The sequence below is a fragment of the Gorilla gorilla genome, chromosome 14, assembly GCF_029281585.2.
Source record: "Gorilla gorilla gorilla isolate KB3781 chromosome 14, NHGRI_mGorGor1-v2.1_pri, whole genome shotgun sequence".
Taxonomy (NCBI): Eukaryota; Metazoa; Chordata; class Mammalia; order Primates; family Hominidae; genus Gorilla; species Gorilla gorilla.
Genome location: NC_073238.2, coordinates 57,373,604 through 57,392,820, shown reverse-complemented (window position 1 = coordinate 57,392,820; position 19,217 = coordinate 57,373,604). Strand labels below are relative to the sequence as shown.

The window sequence follows — 19,217 nt, the reverse complement described above, 5'->3', positions numbered from 1 at the left end:
CGCTAAGTTGAGATACTAATTTGAAATTTATGGCCAACATCTAGCCTGAGTGATCATATTCTACCCGTGTGAAATTAAGCTCCCTCTTAATGCTGAAGATTGAGTATTTCTCTACATCTATGTAATATAGTCTGTTCAGACTTAAAATTTGGACCAGTACTGCTAGATACTGTTGAATCAAACAGAGAGGGAAAGGGTTATTATGGCAGGAAGAGAAATGAAGATTACTTAATGAACTTGCATTTCAATTGAGCAGGGTTTTTAATACAAAAGAAAGAGCTTTTTATAAATTCTTTTGCTCAGCAACAAAAAGAGGAAAAGAGCACTCAGCTGGGAACAATAGCTACTCAGCTCATAAAAAATCATTAGAAGGAACATTTTCTTTGTCCGCCATGCCCAGCAATTTTGCTGGTGGGCAATGATCCAGATCACTTAGGTTCCACCTATAAAAATGAGTCCAGAGAACCTTCTCAACATTTCCAGCTAATAAATTACGCTAACAGAAGTCCTAATCTCTTAATGTGTGTAATGCCACCATAAATAAAATTTTGACTCATAATTCATGGAATGTTTTTGACAAGTAGATGATACTGATCCAGCCATTAATAGGATTTGCTCTTTGGGTTGCTTTTCCATTAGAAGGGAGGGACTATGCTGACACATTTACTCATTCCCATCAAATCCTCCTTGCAGCCAGGAGCCTCTATCTAGTTGATGACTGTTGGGCGAGGTGCAGGGTGCCCGAGGACAGCATGGTTCCACTGTGTGAAATTGGCTGGTGTACTTGGATATTTAACTTTTCACTGCAGTCTCCGTAGCTCATCTTAAGTTGGTTGAGTCAAGAGAAACTTCATATTCTTGACGTAAAGAGCCTGGCTGATTCATCTTCTCCCACAAATGATATTAAACCATATTAAGCTAATTGTCAAGTGTGTTCAATTACCTTATCAATAAAAGCTCTTTTCTGTGTTCAAGGTTCCCCAGGACAACCGAAAGATTTCTGCACATGTATAAAATATATTATTTCTAATGACGCTGCTGGGTGATCAATCATAAGCACGCCCATTAATGCAACTCTTATACGTCTTGTTAATTAAAAAGTATGAGGGAAAAAGTTTCCTGTTTAAGAACATATTTTTTTTCAGTTTGAACATGTTGGACATTTTAAGAATGAATTTATATCTTTACTGCCTGATATAGTAAGTATTCAATATTTGCTGAATGTCTAAAATATATTTCATAAAAAGTGCTTTGAAGACTAAACAATGTATTCCAAGCCCAACATTTTTTCCTTACTAAACTTCCCTCCACTTTTGACTTTACGCTGAAGACTGGCACCATCAACTAAAATCTAAATAGCATTCTATGTTCCCCTTGAATTAACTGTCCTTGACTTACACTTTCTCTGCAATCTGAATTGTTTTATTTTTAAAAGGCCTTCCTAGTCCCTCAGATTGCATCTAAGATGTAAGTATGCACAGAAACTGCAATATCAACAGAGCTTAATTAAGCAGAATATGCAATGACAGCAAATATGCAAGCGCAATCTTTACTGAAGACAGGTAACCACTCAAATAAGCTTTTTACAGATAAGGAGTTGGGGGAGGGTGTGGCTGGTGAAAATTCAGTTTTATAAGCATACTGCCATTTAGATAATTACTCCTGAATATCTGCAACTGTACTTGTTCACTGCAACAATAAACAAGACAGATATGATCCCTGCTCTCAGAGAGCTCATAATTCATGATATTACTTTTGCTGGACGCACCAGAAAAAGAGGGATACATTTTAACCTTCTACTATGTAGGTATAGTTGTGGAGATCTGCAGATTAGGATGGCATCTTTAGGTACAAGGGTAACAGCAGAAAAATAGTTGTATTTATTATCTGAAACTTTCTGGGCTTATATTTCAAGTAACTGTAGTTCAATTATACATGCCTGATTTTGTTCTTAAGTAATGCCTTCACAGACTCAAGGGGAAAAAAAAAATCCCAAACCTGTCCTGCTGCATATTAAAGATGAGCACTGATTCCTTCAGTCCTCTCTATCCTCTCCCTTTGAATCGAGGCAGGCTCTGTAACTCTTAGACCAACTGAATATGGCACAAGTGATGCCCTGACAGTTTCCACACCCAGAAAAATTTGGCAGCTTCCATTTTTTGTCTCTCAGACCAACCACTCTCTGTTATAAGACAGCTGCTATGGTGACGATGCTCTAGTAGTACTGTTGAGAAGCCTATGTAAAGAGGAACCTATGCAGAAAGGAACTGAGGCTCTCAGCCAACAACCAGGCCCAACTTTGCTGGCCAGAGAAGTGGTGCCTCCAGCCTGTTAATGCTGCAAGGAATAGAGACGAGCTGTCCCCACCATGTTCTATCCAAATTGCAGATTCGAGGGTAAAATAAATGATTACTGGGACATACTGAAACTTTACCCTGAATCCAAGGTATTATTAAAGATAAAACTAATTAAATGAGGCAGTGAAAGAAGTAAAAATTACATTTTTTTTAGCATTTACGTGACTAAATGCTTTACACATCCTTATTCTCTACTATAACCTTATTCGATAGGATTTTTTAAAATTTCTTTTTATTATACTTTAAGTTCTAGGGCACATGTGCACAACGTGCAGGTTTGTTACATATGTAGACATGTGCCATGTTGGTGTGCTGCACCCATTAACTTGTCATTTACATTAGGTATATCTCCTAATGCGATCCCTCCCCCCTCTCCCCGCCCCACAACAGGCCCCGGTGTGTAGGATTATTTTCTCTATTTTATAGATACGGGTTATTGACTAGAAAATTAAGCAACTGCCCAAGATCACATAACGGGAAGATAGTATTCAAAACCAGATCTGACTCCAAGGCACCTGCAAAGCAAATGGGAAATAAGGAAATTCCAAGCTAATGCTGGGGTGACTCAAATTCTCATGAATAAAGTATGGATTAGGAAAATATGACATCAATTAAAAGGTGCATCTGAGGGTGCCCCAATACTCCTTAGCAGAGCTTTAAAAATTAGTGGTAACATTTTTTGATGCATAGTATTCAGAAAACAGCAACATTTTCTTAGTACGTAAAACTTTATGATGCCTGCTAAATGCAAGTGCTCCAGAGTAAAGAGGTTACAAAGACGAATGGCAAGATCCTTGCTCTAAAGGTTCTTGCATTTTAGTATGAGAAATAAGGTATGTTACACCAAGAGTTGCTTCACAAGGTACCAAGCTATAGCCCCTATAGTTATGTACCATGTGAAGAATAAAGTGCTATGATAATTTAATCATTCACTCAACAAATATTTATTGGGTGCCAATGTAACACCAAACAAGACAGATACAATGCCTGCTCTCAGAAAGCTGATAATTCATATTACTTTTGCTGCATGCACCAGAAAAAGAGGGATACATTTTAGCTTGGCCTTCAACTATGCCTAGACTTTGGGCAGGTGGACATCTGGGGATTGGGATGGCATTCTTAGGTACAAGGATAACAGGAGAAAAGTGAAAACACTAAAGCATGAGAAAATTAGTAGGACACGTATGGGGACTTTAAAGCAAGCAACATATTTTATCGACTTTAAGGTTCCATCAATTTAATTCAGGATCATTATTTTATAAACCAAAAGAAAAAATAGTAATTAAAGTTTTACTGAAATGGTTCTCAACTGGGGGCGATTATTGTCCTCTAAAGGGCATTTGGCAATATCTGGAACCATTTTTGTTGTCACAACTGATGAGAAACGACTAGTCTTTAGTAGATAACAGGTCAGGGATTATTGCTAATCATCTAAAACGCACAAGAGACCTCCCACAAAAAAAATTATTTGGCCTAACATGTCAATAATGCCAAGGTTGAGAACTCCTAAACTACAGAATGTTAGAAGTTGAAAGATGCATCTAGGATATCTAAAAAGTATTTTAAGATAGAAACAATGCAGTAGTTCAGTTTACCTGGAATGAACCCAAGATTTGTAAATGAATACTGGGAAATAATGCTGGCACTCTATCTGAATCTGTTCTCTCACCTTTGGAATAGTAAAGTGATAAAGATCAGGGACTATGTTCTAAGAAATTAATTTAATGCAGTGTAAGTCACAGGGCTGGCCTTTGATGACCACTCTGTCCAAACCTTGCTTTCCAGAAACCCTGCACTCTAATCACTCCAATTGACATATCTATTTCTGCTAATTCTCATCTCAGAATAACACTTACTCACCTCACCAATCATATGGTATCTGAATATTTTTCTTTTCTAAAGCCCAGCTCTATGCCACTTATTCCTCCTCTCATGCAGTGTTTAACACATTCTTTTCTTCCTTTGAACTTTTAAAATATATCATCTGTATCTAACAGTATTCACTATTTGTGATTTATCCTTCCTCTACATATAAGTTCCTTTGGTTCATGATCCATGACTGCTTCATACTTGCAACTCTCAGGGGACGCACAATAGTGCCTTGCACATCAAAAGGGGTCAATAAATATTTGTAGAATGAGTAATGAATGAATATACAGTACTGGAAGACTATAATTAAATACAAACTCCTCAGACTTCTCTCAACCTTTCCTCACAGGGCTCATTTTGTAAACCTGAATCATTTTAGTAGCTCTCCAAGTCCTCATGCTTTGGCTATAGGGTCTCAGAGATAGTGGGGTTCTTTAACAAGTCCTTAACCCCTACTTTACTAAACACCATTTAATAAATTCCATTACATTTCAGATCATATCTCCAAGAGGTATCAGCCAGTGCTTGTTCTCAAGACATTTAAAACACCTTATACAGGCAGAGTCCCAAATTCCCTGAAAAAAAATAGACAATGAGGGTACAAATATAAGCAATAAGAGTTCTACTCATTGCTCACAAATCCCAATTGCATTCTTGATAATCATATTTTTTGCACACGTTTGTGTGTGTGTGTGTGTGTGTGTGTGTGTAGGGGGGAATTCAGAACATAACAAAAATCTTAAAAATGTATGAATGTCACAAACAAAATAAGAAAAAAGATCAGTTATAGAATTTAAGGAGATCTTTAAAATATAATAAAAAGCAAGACTATTAACATTTTATTGTTATACAGCTTAATGGTGGAAGATAAGACTGTGGTCAATCCATATAGAAAGTTAAGAAGACCATGTTTTACAATATTTTGCAGGGCTTTTTTTTTTTTTTTTTTGAAGTCCCCTCTTTTTTTTTCCTTCAGTGTGGTCCTTAAGCATCAATGTTTGGTGGTTGTTTCTAGCAAGTCTTTTGCTTCATTTATTTTGGCTGCTACGTAAGGAGATCCACCTCAGAGAACAAAGAAAAATGAATTAAAATACATTTCATCATTGACATACTTTAAAGTCCCCAAAATATAAAAATACTTTTTTGATATTGTCTCACACATTAATCCTGACAAATTATTTTATAAGCTAACTAGAAATCAAAACAGTATAAATTAAACTTGATTAGTGAAGTCCTACAACTATCCAACAATAAAAAAAAACCTCTGAGAAAAATGATGAAAGAAAGTTATAATCAGGAATAACTTGAACAACATTCAGCTATTGCACTGGTCAGACATTCACCTTTCAAGTATTTGACCAGAGAATTTTCTAAAATTAAGTGGATGGTTAGGCAAATAAAATAACAGTCTTTTCCATGACTGTTTTTTTTTTTAAAGACACATTCATCTGTGAAAACGGGTATCTTTTTGAAGAAGGTAAATCAATCCAAGGGGTCTTTTAAAGTATTAATCAAGTCTTATAATGTCACAAAAATAAAATGCATGTTTAAAAAGGCAACTATCTACTACCCAGTGCCAAAAACCTAGATAAATGATCTAATCTTAATGAGAGATAAAAATAATGTCAAAAATTTTTTTATTCTCTGAAATGATTCTATTCGAATATTTACAGAGTGTAGTTTTGGATTTACAGTGCAAAAAATAAAATTAAGTCAGTTCTTTTTTAGAGTTCTTTGCAATGAATTCTTTCTAATGCAAACAGCAAGAGGAAAATTCAGGTGAATTTCAAATGCAGAATCATTGTAAATCACAAACAGAACCTATTTGACATACAAAAATACTAGCACCAAACTGTCACATGAAAGCTAAACATCATATACCTTCTAACTTCTAGTCCTGAATACTGCCATTGTTTAATGCTTAGACTAACAATCATATTACAGCTCACCAGTCTCTTTGTGTTTTTTATTTTGTATTCTCCCCTTAAGTGCAAACCATCTATAGCTGCTGAAAATATCATAAGGTCTCAGTAGCTTACAACAAACCAAAAAACATCTAGCTAGTATTGGTGTAAATTGTTCTGACTTTTTTCCGGCCTTTTATTGATACCATACCACCCAGCTTATGAAGGGAAAAGAAAGCAAAGAAAATAGATCAACAAACATGGTGTTGTGGTAGAAAGGGCAATGCTGGAGAAAGCTATATTTACCTCTTTGCCCTTGAGGATACAACTGACATTTTCATATCAAGATCTGAATTGCTATAAACACTTATGGAATATATCACAGTATGTCCCTGAATATGCTATAAGAGTTACAAAGAAAGCTGAAAAAAGTTTAAAGCACTTGGTTATGAAATATGTTGATTTCATGATTATCTTTGAAGACAATCTAGCAATCAGGAATTAGGTAATGTCAATGTGGTAAGCTGTTTAAATTCTTAGAGTTATCAGGGTGATGTCCTCAATGTCTTGGATATTCTCAGCAAATATTAAAATATTAATTGAACTTAAACATAACCTTTAATTGATATGCATTATGGATATTTAAATCATAGGCCATACTATGCTCACTCAGCAGTTGGAAAAAATCAAAGGCACAGATGATAGAAAGTCTTATTAAATATTATACTTATTGATAGCAATGTTAGAGAAAAAAATGACATGACAATTTATTCAGAATAACGTTGAATTCTCTACCACTCACTCTAAGTTAGAGGGCTTTTAATTTATGTACATGGTAGACATTTTGGACTGGTTCTTGTGACCCTCATTCTACCTCTAAATAGTTGGAAAAGTTCCTCAGTCCAAAACTACAATTCTTATAGTCTCTTCAAGTAGTGTTTGATTCACATTAGGTTCCATTAATTAGAGCCATTCTTGTGGGACTTGGAAGGCTGAAATGAGGGAAAGGCTTTCTTGCTGCACCTCTTTATCATTATTACTACTAGTAAGCAAGAGTGTGGTATAGTGGTGGCAGCAACTGTGCTTCTCCCACAGTTCTAGTGGCAGCCTGTGAGGCAGCAGCTTCCCTGACAGAGTAGCTCCGTAATTGTTTAGGAATGATTCTTGTAGGCCAAGTGTAGAACTTGCTCCTTCAGATCTTCCAACAGTATGTAACCTGTACTAAATGCTCTCCTGGTTAAAATACCTAGTTGCTGGCAGTGAATCCTGACTGATAACATAGGATAGGATGCATACCCTAAATTTAATGAAAACAAAATACTCTTGGCTGGACACAGTGGCTCACACCTGTAATCCCAGCACTTTGGGAGGGTGAGGTGAGAGGATCACTTGAGCCCAGGAGTCTGAGACCAGCCTGGGCAACATAAGACTCTGTCTCTACAAAAAATCAAAAAATTAGTTGGGTGTGGTGGTGCACACCTGTAGTCTGAACTACTGGAGAGGATGAGGTGGAGGATCACTTGAGCCCAGGAGGTTGAGGCTGCAGTGAGTCTTGATCGCACCACTGCACTCCAGCCTGAATGACAGAGTGGGGCCCTATCTCCAAAAAAAAAAAGAAAAGAAAAGAAAAGAAAAGAAAAAGAATAAAAAAAAAACACTCTTCAACCCCTCTCAGTTTTCTGGGGGAATTCAGTGGGTTCCATTTAATTAGAACACTCACCTTCACCCTTAGTATTTCTGTATCTTTGTACTTCTACCACTAAATATGGCCAGAGGTCTTCTGCTTCTGGCTATTGTGAACCATCACGTTTAAGACCAACTCTCCCACTGACACCCAACTAGAAGAGCTAAATAAAATATAAACACATCAGTATAAAAGCACTGGAGGGCTACCAAGTCAGTCAGGTCTTGAGGGCCAAGATCCTGGAGATAACGGAAATGCACTATGATGAGCCCAACATTCTGCACTGCTTTTTTCCTTCAAAGAAGCCAGACACAGAAGAATATATAATACTATTCCACATATATATGAAACTCTAAAAGACATGTTTAATCTATAGTCTATGGCAGAAAGAAGAATGGTGATTGCCCAGGCTGTGGGGAGGGATTGGCAATGGGAAGGGGCAAAAAGGAACCTTTGGAGCTTATGGAAATGGTGTATATGTCTTGACTGTTAGTGGTTACATGCACATATATATTTGCCAGAACTTGTCAAATTGTGCATTTAAATGAGTGCATTTTATTCTATATAAATTATATCTCAATAAAGTTGATTAATAAAAATCCAGCAGGCTATATATTGTTATGAGACTATACTTTTAAGAAATAGAAAAAAATATACACTATCAAAAATAACGCTGACATTGTTATACTAATTATGAGATAAAGTACATGTTAAGGTAAAATGCAAAAATAAAACAGGCAATTTCACAGTGTTACAAGGGTCAGTTTACTGGTAAGAGAAAGCAATTGTAAATCTGAATATACCTAATAAGATAGCCTCAAAATATACAAAGGAAAAAAGGAGAGAACCAAAATGAAAAACACACAAATCTACAGTTTTAGTGAGTGATGCCTCTTCTCAATAATGCATAAAACAAGTAGACAAAATGAAAGAGTAAGAACACTGAAGTTAAATAACATCAACAAACTTGATTTAACTGACACACATACAACATTCCACCCTGCAAGTGCAGAACATATCTTTTTTTAAACTGCACATGGAACATTTACTGTAACTGATCATGTGCTAGGCTATAAAGCAAGTCTCGACAAACTTCAAAGACTAAAATAACAATAAACGGTGCTATTTAAAGTGTGTTCCATGGATGAATGTTGACTTACAACTGCTATTAGACCATAGATAGGTTTGGAAATTGAGATTAAGTGTTTAGAAAATACACCTGTTTGAAATAACAGTGTACCCCTGTAAAACCTGGATCTTATATACATACTTTTTTCTTCAATTTTCTCATAATTTCATTTTCATTGTATTTTACAAAAGCTGTCAGTTCACCAGAGATTGAGAGAAAAAAAACAAAGTCCTCCAACACAGAGTTTCAGAAACATTGAAACAGAGTCTGTTAACTGACCATGGTAAAATTAAACACATATAGAAGATCCCAATGTTAGAATATTAATCAATATACTCCTAAATAACTCATGCATCAAGGAAGATACCACAATAGAAATTAGCATTTGAGAGAGAATCAACACAGGGAAAGATTAGTTCTCTAAAAAACTAATCAACTTCATGTCAGAGCACGTAAAAATGTAAAAGATAAATTCCAAGAAAAAGAAAACCTTTCAAAATTAATAGAAGAAATGGAAAATCAAAAGAATATTTAAGAAACTAAATATGTAATTAAAAACCTTCCCATAAATAAAAATCCTGGCCATGATTTTGTTGAATTTTTCTGAAAAACAGAAGAGAAAGAAAACACTTTAAACTCTTTTTATGAGGCTAGCGTATCTTTGATAACAAACCCTAATGAAAATGTCACAAGGAAACCACAGACCCAGATCTCTCATGAGCACAGGTGCAAAACAAACAAAATATTCACTTATCAAATCAGACTAGATATGATGGCCAAGTTAGGTTTATCTCAGGAATGCAAGACTGGCTTACACATTCAAAAATTAATCAATGTAATTTACCACATTAACAGAATAAAAAATAAATATATATTTATTAATTTATTTTTTGAGACGGAGTTTCTCTCTTGTTGCCCAGGCTGTAGTGCAATGGCTAGATCTTGGCTCACTGCAGCCTCCTCCTCCCAAAGTGCTGGGATTACAGGCGTGAGTCACCATGCCCAGCCAAAATAAATACATAATCATGTCAATAGGTTCAGAAAATTCAACACGCATTCATAATAAAAGCTTTCGGTCAAGCTTCTGCACAGCAAAAGAAATAATCAGCAGAATAAACAGACAACCCACAGAGTAGGAGAAAATCTCACAAACTGTGTATCTGACAAAGGGCTAATATACAGAATCTGCAAGAAACTCAAACCAATCAGCAAGAAAAAATAAATAATCCCATCAAAAAGTGGGCTAAGGACATGAAAAGACAATTCTCAAAAGAAGATACACAAATGGCCAACAAACATTAAAAAAAATGCTCAATATCACTAATTATCAGGGAAATGCAAATCAAAACCAGAATGCCATACCATCTTACTCCTCCGAAAATGGCCATAATTAAAAAATCGAAAAAAATTATAAATGTTGGCATGGATGTGGTGAAAAGGGAACACTGTTACACTGCTGGTGGGAGTATAAACTAGTACAACCACTATGGAAAATAGTATGGAGATCCCTTAAAGAACTAAAAGACCTACCATTTGATTCAGCAATCCCACTACTAGGTATCTTTCCACAGGAAAAGAAGTCATTATGTGAAAAAGACACTTGCACACACGTTTATAGCAGCACAATTCACAATTGTAAAAATATGGAACCAGCTTAAATGCCCATCAACCAACATGAGGATAAAGAAAACATGGTACATATCTATAATGGAATACTACTCAGCCATAAAAAGAAATAAAATAATGGCATTTGCAACTATCTGGATGGAATTGGAGACCATTATTCTATGCAAAGTAACTCTGGAATGGAAAACCAATCATTGTATATTCTCACTTATAAGTGAAAGGGCATAAGAATGATATAATGGACTTTGGAGACTTAGGGGGAAGAGAGAAAAGGGAGATGAGGGATTAAAGACTACACATTAGGTACAGTGTACACTGCTTGGGTGATGAGTGCACCAAAATCTCAGAAATCACCACAAAAAAGCTTTTCCATGCAACCAAACACCACTTGTTCCCCCAAAACTACTGAAATAAAAGTAAATAATAAATCATAACACTAAATGAGAAAGGATTAAACAATCCAATCAAAAGGCAAAGACTGTCGCACTGGATTAAATTACAACATGACCCAGCCAGGTGCAGTGGCTCAATGCCTATAATCCCAGCACTCTGGGAGGCTGGGGCAGGAGGATCACTTCAGCCCAGGAGTTTGAGGCTAGCCTGAGCAATATAGCAAGACCCTGTTTCTATTAAAAACAGAAGAAAAGCAAACAAGCATGAGCCAACTATATGTTCTCTACAGGAGACACACTTTAGATTTGAAGACAAAAATACTGAAAGTAAAAGGATGGAAAAAGACATATCCTGACAGCAGCAATCACTGAAAAGCTAGAGTGGCTAATGAGACAAAGTAAACTTTGAAACCAAAATTTTATTAGAGACAAAAAGGGACATTCCATAATGAAAAATGGGCCAATCAACCTGGAAGATGGAAAAACTGTAAACATATGTGCACCTAACAATAGAGCACCAAAATATATGAAGCAAAAACCAACCAAAACAAAAACAGAAACTAAGAAATGAAGAATAAATACCAGCTAATACCCCACTTTCAATAACAGAACAACCACACAAAAGACCAACAAGGAAACAGAAGACAATACTATAAACGAACAAGACCTAACACATATTTACAGAACACTACCCAACAACGGAATACGCAATTTTTCTCAAATGCACAGAGGATATTCTCCAGGACAGAGCATATAATAGGCCATAAAACAAACCTTAATAAGTTGAAAAGGACAGAAATAATACACTGTATTCTCCGACAATAATAGAATGTATTAAACATGAATAACACCACCCACAGCTTATGGGACACAGCGATAGCAGTGCAGAGAAATTTATTGCTATAAATGTCTATGTTAAAAAAGAAGACGGCTGGGCACAGTGGGTCACACTTGTAATCCCAGCACTTTGGGAGGGTGAGGGGAGCATGGATCACTTAATCTCGGGAATTTGAGACCACCAGCCTCGGCAACAGGGCAAAACCCTATCTCTACAAAAATACAAAAATTAGCTGAGCAAGGTGGCATGTGCCTGTAGTCCCAGCTACTCAGGAGGCTAAGGTGGAAGGATCACTTAAGCCCGGGAGGTCGAGGCTGCAGTGAGCTATGACTGTGCCACTGCACTCCAGTCTGGGTGACAGAGTGAGACCCTGTTTCAAAAAAAAGGCTTCAATAACTTAACCTTCAACCTAAGACAATGGAAAAAGAAGAGAAACAACTGTATGTCAATAAATTAGATAATTTAGAGAAAATGGACAAGCTCCTAAAAGATACAAACTACTGATACCGACTCAAGAAGAGACAACTTGAATATTCCTGTAACAAGAGACTGAATCAGTAAACAAAAAACTACCCACAAAGAAAAGCCCAGCCCCTGATGGCTTATAGAAGAGATAACATTTCCTAATTTATTTTATAAAGCCTACATTATATTATCTTCACACCAAAACCACACAAAACCAGCTTTCATAAGAAAGCTACTGATCAACATATCTTATAAGTGTGGATGCAAAGATACTAAAACACAATACTAGCAAACCAAACCCAGCAACATATAAAAAGAATTATAAACCAAGACCAACCAAGGGATGCAGGAATTATAAACCTTGCATCCCTGTGGGATTTAACACAGGGATGCAAGTTTGGTTTAACCACCAAAAAATAAATATAGCGAGTCTCATCAAAAGAAAAAAAATTCACATAATGATCTCAATACATGGAGAAAAAGCACTTGACAAAATTCAACACCCTTTCGTGAAAAAAGCACCTAGCAAACTAGGAATAGAGAGAAGTTCTCTAAGTGTTAGTATGTTTGTAGATAAAAAGCATCTACAAAAACCCACAGATTGAATGAGCAAAGACTGGATGCTTTTCCCTAAGATCAGAAGCAAGACAACAATGTCTGTTCTTAATAATCCTAGTCAACATTGTAATGGAGGTTCAAGCCAGTCTAATGAGGTCAAAAAAGAAAAAGACATCCAGATTGGAAAGCAAGAAGTAAGACTATCACTATTCATAGGTGACATGATCTTGTATACTGAAAATCCTAAAGAATCCACCAATAACTATTAGACCTAATAAATAAGTTCAGCAAGGTTGTGGGATAAAAGATCAATATACAACTTAATTGTATTTCTATACATTTATAATAAACAACCTGAAAATAAAATTATAAAAATAATTCCATTCACAATAGCATTAAAAAGAACAAAATAGGAATAAACTTAACAAAAGAAGTCCAAAACTCAGACTTGTAAACTACAAAACACTGTTGAAAGAAATTAAGGAAGATCTAAATAAATAGAAAAACATCATGTCTCTGTGGATGAGAAGACTTAACACTGTTAAAATGGCAAAATTCCCCATTCTAATTTACAGATTTAATGCAAGCCTTATCAAAAATCTCAGCTGATTTCCTTGTAGAAATTGACAAGCTGGTTCTAAAATTCATATGGAATTATTATGGAAGGACCATAATAGCCAAAACAATTCTACAAAATAAGAATAAAGTAGGAGGACTCACATTTCACAATATTAAAACTTACTACAAAGCAACAGTAATCAAGACAGTGTGGTACTAGGACAAGGACAGACAGACTGATCAATGGAACTGAACTGAGAACAGGAAGATGAGGGGACAATAGCTAAAGGGGTTTCTTCCTGAGGTGATGAAAATGTTCCAAAATTGAGTGCAATGTTTGCACATGTCTGAGAATATACCAGAACTACTGAACTGTATACCTTAAATGGATGAATTGAATTGTATGGTATGGTATCTCAATATAGCATTAAATAATGTAGAGACAAGGGGATCTGAAGAACAATATTTGAGTCTGATTCGGTTTATCAGATCATTAGAGAATCACAGAAACCCAGAGTTGGAAGGGTCTGAAAAGGTTCTACCTCTTACCCAATAAATGTATTCCTTCTATGACATCCCTAATAAGTTGCTCTCTAGTAGTTTTCAATCAAATTACCTTTGCTGCCTCTATCTGCACATCACTTTTTCCACTGCTGTAGCTTCAGTGCCTAGAAAGTACCCTGTTCTACCAACTTCCAGAAAGCCTCAATAATTACTAGCTGACTGATGTCTTACGTTCCAGCTAGAAGAAAAGTCTTCCTTATAGGGGTCAAATTTTCACTGCTTAGAGTTTCTTCTCAGTGAACATAATTCTGTCCTCATAGAGGCATACAAGAGGGACCTCACATATACATGCCACATTTTAAGTATTTGATATTGCATAGATCCCCTCTAAGTTTCTCAGTATAGCAAATTTTCTTTTTCTCTAACCACTGCTTTGGCCAAAAACCCAGGAGTGATCTTTCCTCATTTTTTCTTACCCCTGATTCATAAGCTTTGTTGGGTGTTCCTTCAAAATATATTTTGAATTAGACCTTTTTGAGACAGAGTTTTGCTCTTGTTGCCCAGGCTAATTTTGTATTTTTAATAGAGATGGGGTTTCTCCACGTTGGTCAGGCTAGTCTCGAACTCCCGACCTCAGGTGATCTGCCCGCCTCGGCCTCCCAAAGTGCTGGGATTACAGGAATGAGCCACCGTACCCGGCCTAGACCTTTTTTTTTCCCCCTTTACCTCCTCTACTGCAACAACCCTCATCCAAAACAGTATCATTCTCTTGGATTACTACAGTTTTCTCTAGTGACTGCCTTGCTTCCACTCTTGACTCCCTATTTGCTTCATAGCTGCCAAAATAGTCTTCCTAATACTGCAAAACAGGTAATAGCATTCCCATAATGCCCAACAGTAAAACCTGAAGTTTGTAGTATGGCTTGCAAGCCACTCTATCATTTAGCCTTGGGCTTCCTCTCCAATTGTATTTCCTACCACTCTCCCTTTTGCTTCCTATGCTCCAGCTGGTCTGCTTATAATTCCAGAAACAAACCATATGTTCTCGTTTCAGGACCTATGCCCTTGGTGTTTCTTCAGCCTGAAATATTCTTTCTTCATTTTGCATGACTTACTGCCTTAGGTCTCTGCTCAAATATTATCTCCTTAGAGAGAATTTCTAAGAAGGCTATAAGTAAATCAGCAACCGCCTCCCCTCCAGCTGCCATTCTCTACCTCATGCTCTGCTTTTTCTTCAAAGCACTTATGATCCATGACATCATGGGCATTTTTTATATCAGCCTTTTCTGCATAACAAACCACCCCAAAACTTAGTGGCAAAAAGCAACAATGTTCTTTTTATTTCTCACTTTTCTGTGGATTGGTAGGGTGGTTATTCTGAGCTGGGTAGTCCAGGATGGCCTCACTAGGGCCTAAGCTGGGATAGCTAGGCCTCTCTCTACTTGGTGTTTCTTCCGTCAGGAGGAGAGCTTAGTCTTCTTCACTTGGTGGACTCAAGGATCTAAGAAGGTAAGAGCTAAAGCTGCAATGCTTCTTGAGGCCTAGGCTCAGAAATCGCATGTCATTTTTTGCTATATTCTATTGGTCAAAACAAATGACAAAGGCCAACCTGAATACAAAGGGTGAAAAATCAGACCACCTCTTGATGGGAGGAGCTATGAAGAATCTGTGGCCATTTTTAAACTACCAATTACCTATCTACTATTGTCTCTCACAGTGGAATATAAGATTCATAACAGCAAGGTCTTTGGTTATCTTCTTCAGTATCTAGTGCATTATCTGGCTTACATTAAGTACTCAATAAATTTTGTTGAATGAATAATTGCTCATATGACATTGTTTCCAGACACCTCATGATCCTGTTCAATTTCCTCTGAATACTATTTGGTTTGTCAGTATCCGTAAAAAATCTGGGATCCAGAAACAGACACAAAATTCTAGATAAGACCTAAATGCCTAGCTCAGTACAGCTGGATAAATATTAATTGAATGAATGCATAACAAATGAATAGAGGATTGCAGTAATATTTGGTCTTTAATAAAGATACTATGTGTCCTTTATGCAGCTTAGGACTGCATAAAATTTTTAGCAGCTTTTATGCTGTTGAATCTTACAGGCCTTGAGATCAAATACATGTCCCATGGCTCTTTTCCATGTGAAACACTGCCAAATCTCTGTCCCACAGTTATACAATTGACTTTTGAGACTTAAAACATTACATTTATTTCCCCCAAAATGTAATCTCTTCTAAATCATCACCTTCTCTAGTTGATCATTTCCACTGACAAACAAACCTGCTAAAAGTTACTCAACAAGCTTTTATAATTAAAAAAAATGTAAAAAGCAAAATAAAACAAAAAACAGCATTTTTCCCTTAATGACTCATCCCTCTCTTGCAGACAATATTCCATTTCTCTCCTCCTCTTCCTCACGAAACTTCTCAAAATAGTTGTGTATATAAGCTAACTCAACTTCCGCATCTTTTCATTCCTTAGCCCTGTACCAATTAAAACTGTTTTTTAAGGTCATCAAAGTCTTCCAGTGTGGAATGGTTCTCATAGCAGCATTCAGCCCAGTTGATCACTTGGTTCCCTTAAATATATTCCTTTCTTAGCTTCTATGGTATCATTTTCTCCTTACATTTTTTTTCCTTCTGTCACCTTTGATGATTTTTCCCTTTTCTAACTTGATCTATAAGTGTTTTGTTCCTTAGACCTGGATCCTCGGGGTTTTTTCCTCCTATTTCTTATCCATACTTTCACTTTTCATGACCTCTTAAGGTTGGTTTCAACACCATCTTACATTGATGATTCTTAAGTCCAGTCTGCTTCTCTGAACTCTAGAGTCATTTATTCAATTCCTATTCTCCATTTTCACTTGGACAATCTACTGACTAATTCATTTAACGTCAAGACAGTATTTCTTTTCTCCTAAACCTGTTTACAATCACCTGTCCACTCTAGATCATCCCCATTTCAGTAAACAGCTCCACTATCTACCTAATTTTTTGACTCAGAAATCAAGGGGAAATACTAAATTTCCTGTATCAAATCAAGCGGCAGTAACTGTTGCTTCTGTTTCTAAAACATATCTCAAATTCACTTTCTTGTCTCCCTCCTAAGCTAGGTCATCATTATTTCTCACTCATATTACTGTACCAGCCTCCTGGATGACTGGCTAGCCAATTAATTTGTCATACTGTCTCAAAAGTAACTTTCTGTACTTTTGCTTTTGGTTATGATGGAGTAGTGTGTTAGATGCTCACATTAAAAGCAACTTAAAAAAGCCAGTCAAAATTCACAACAAAAATGAAACAACCACTAAAAAACCCCACCTGTTGAATTAGTGTTATAGGGAAACTTCTAAGAAAACTATGGCTTGAGGGTCCAAAGATTCCAGAAGGGGAGGAAACTTAGAGAGGTAAAATGACATTCTGAAATTGCTTTTTCCCTTAGATTATTTGATGATTCTTGGTGTAAGGCAAGAAATTAAAAGTATGGGCAATGGACACAAGAAGGCTGCTGCTGGGGGCAGGCAAGGCTTCTTGCAGTCTCACAAGCTGCTAAGACAAAAATTGTAGACTCAAAGATTTAGAACTCAACTGAAAAAGGCAAGTTTGAAAATAGAGCCTGATACACAGCTGATTTTTCCCTCTAAGTATATACCAAATTCTGAACTTGTACAGGGTAGAAGCAAAGTAGAAAGTTTCTGAAAAAAGCAAGAAGCTTCTGAAAAGCATAGTTTTTGGAAGTTTGAAAATGCTAAGGAGACTGCGATTAGAGATCAGAACCTGCCACGCACAGGGACCCCACTGAACACCCCAGAAACCCAGCTGGAACCCTTAGAGCAGTGGTTCTCAAACATTAGTGTACATTAGAATCAACTGGAGGGCTTCGTAAAACACAAAATGCTGGGCCCCAACCCCAGGTTTTCTGATTAAGTAGGTCTAGGGTGGAACCTAAGAGTTTGCATGTCTAACAATTGCCCAGGGGAAGCTGCTGACAGTGTGGGGACCACATCTTTAGAAATACTGATAAAATGAAATACATCAACATTTGGATGATTTGTAACTCTCAATGAAGCAGTATTTGACCAATGAATGACGTTACAAAATCACAGATGGGAAAAAAAAATTCAAAGTAAAAGACAGACCAATGGATTTTAATATAATAGACTTTGAAAGTTCATTGGCATGGTTTCAGGTTCCAAAATGCAACTAATCTTTAAGAAGCTACCACTTGTTGAGTTCTGGTTTAGTAGCAAGGAAGAATATCTGCAAGTATTTGAAAAGATGAATAAAATACTCTTTCCTTTCCCAACTACCTATTTGTGTGAAGTCGTATTTTCTTCATACATTTAAACAAAACAACATATCACAACAGAATGAATGTAGAGGTTGATATTTATATCAGGGCATTTTCTGTTAAGCCAGACATTAAAAGAGATGTGCAAAAATGTAAAACAATGTCACTTTACTCATTTTCTCAGTTTTAGGCCAGCACAGTGGCTCATGCCTGTAATCCCAGCACTTTGAGAGGCCAAGGTGGCAGGACGGCTTGAGTCCAGGAGTTAGGGACCAGCCTGGGCAACATAGTGAGAGTCCATTTCTACAAAGATAAAAATAAAAAATTAGCTGGGTATGTTGGCACACACCTATTGTCCCAAGTACTTGAGAGGCTAGGGTAAGAGGACTGCTTGAGTCTGAGAGGCCGAGGCTGAAGTGAGCTGTGATCACACCACTGCACTCTAGCCTGGGCAATGGAACAAGACCCCATCTCAATGAAAACAAAGAAAAAGAAAACAATTTTTCAGTGTTAATTTCTATTATTGTAAATACTCACAGATAGAATCCATATAAAGTCTTTTTCGGCCTGAGACAAAAAAGTTTGAAAACTGTTGCTTTCATACAAAATGTATGGCATTCAAAAAAATTACTTTGCATACAAACAGAAGGCCTGAAAAAAATTTAACTATGAGTAATATATTTAAGAAAACAGAGGGAAGATTGAAAAGATACGTAAAATTACAAAGAATTTTACATAGAATTGGATTTCATAAAAAAGAATCAACTGGAAATTTTAGAAATGACATTAAGAGCTCAATAGATAGTTAAGAGGAAATTAGACAGTGTAGAAGAAAGAATAATGAACTGGAAAAAATTAATACTCCCAGTATTACTTTAGGAGTGGCCAAAGTAATATTTTATTTCAGACTGTAGTTAAGTCACGAAAGTATTCTGTATTCTTTGGACAGTCACTAAAGAAACAGTTTTGTTTTCTTTGACACAGGGTCTCACTCTGTCACCTAGGTTGGAGTACAGTAGCATGATCAT

General features: G+C 36.4%; 1 protein-coding gene across 2 annotated transcripts in view; it reads right to left on the bottom strand.

The window, feature by feature from the left end:
- Positions 1–3,277: 3,277 nt before the first annotated feature.
- Positions 3,278–19,217, bottom strand: part of DNAJC15 (DnaJ heat shock protein family (Hsp40) member C15) — an 88,670-nt gene continuing 72,730 nt past the window's right edge. For both annotated transcript variants that reach the window (XM_004054439.5, XM_063697307.1), the window contains exon 6: positions 3,278–5,288. In XM_004054439.5, the coding sequence (XP_004054487.2) occupies positions 5,218–5,288 (71 nt within the window). In that variant the 3' untranslated portion in view covers positions 3,278–5,217. The remainder of the gene's footprint in view (positions 5,289–19,217) is intronic.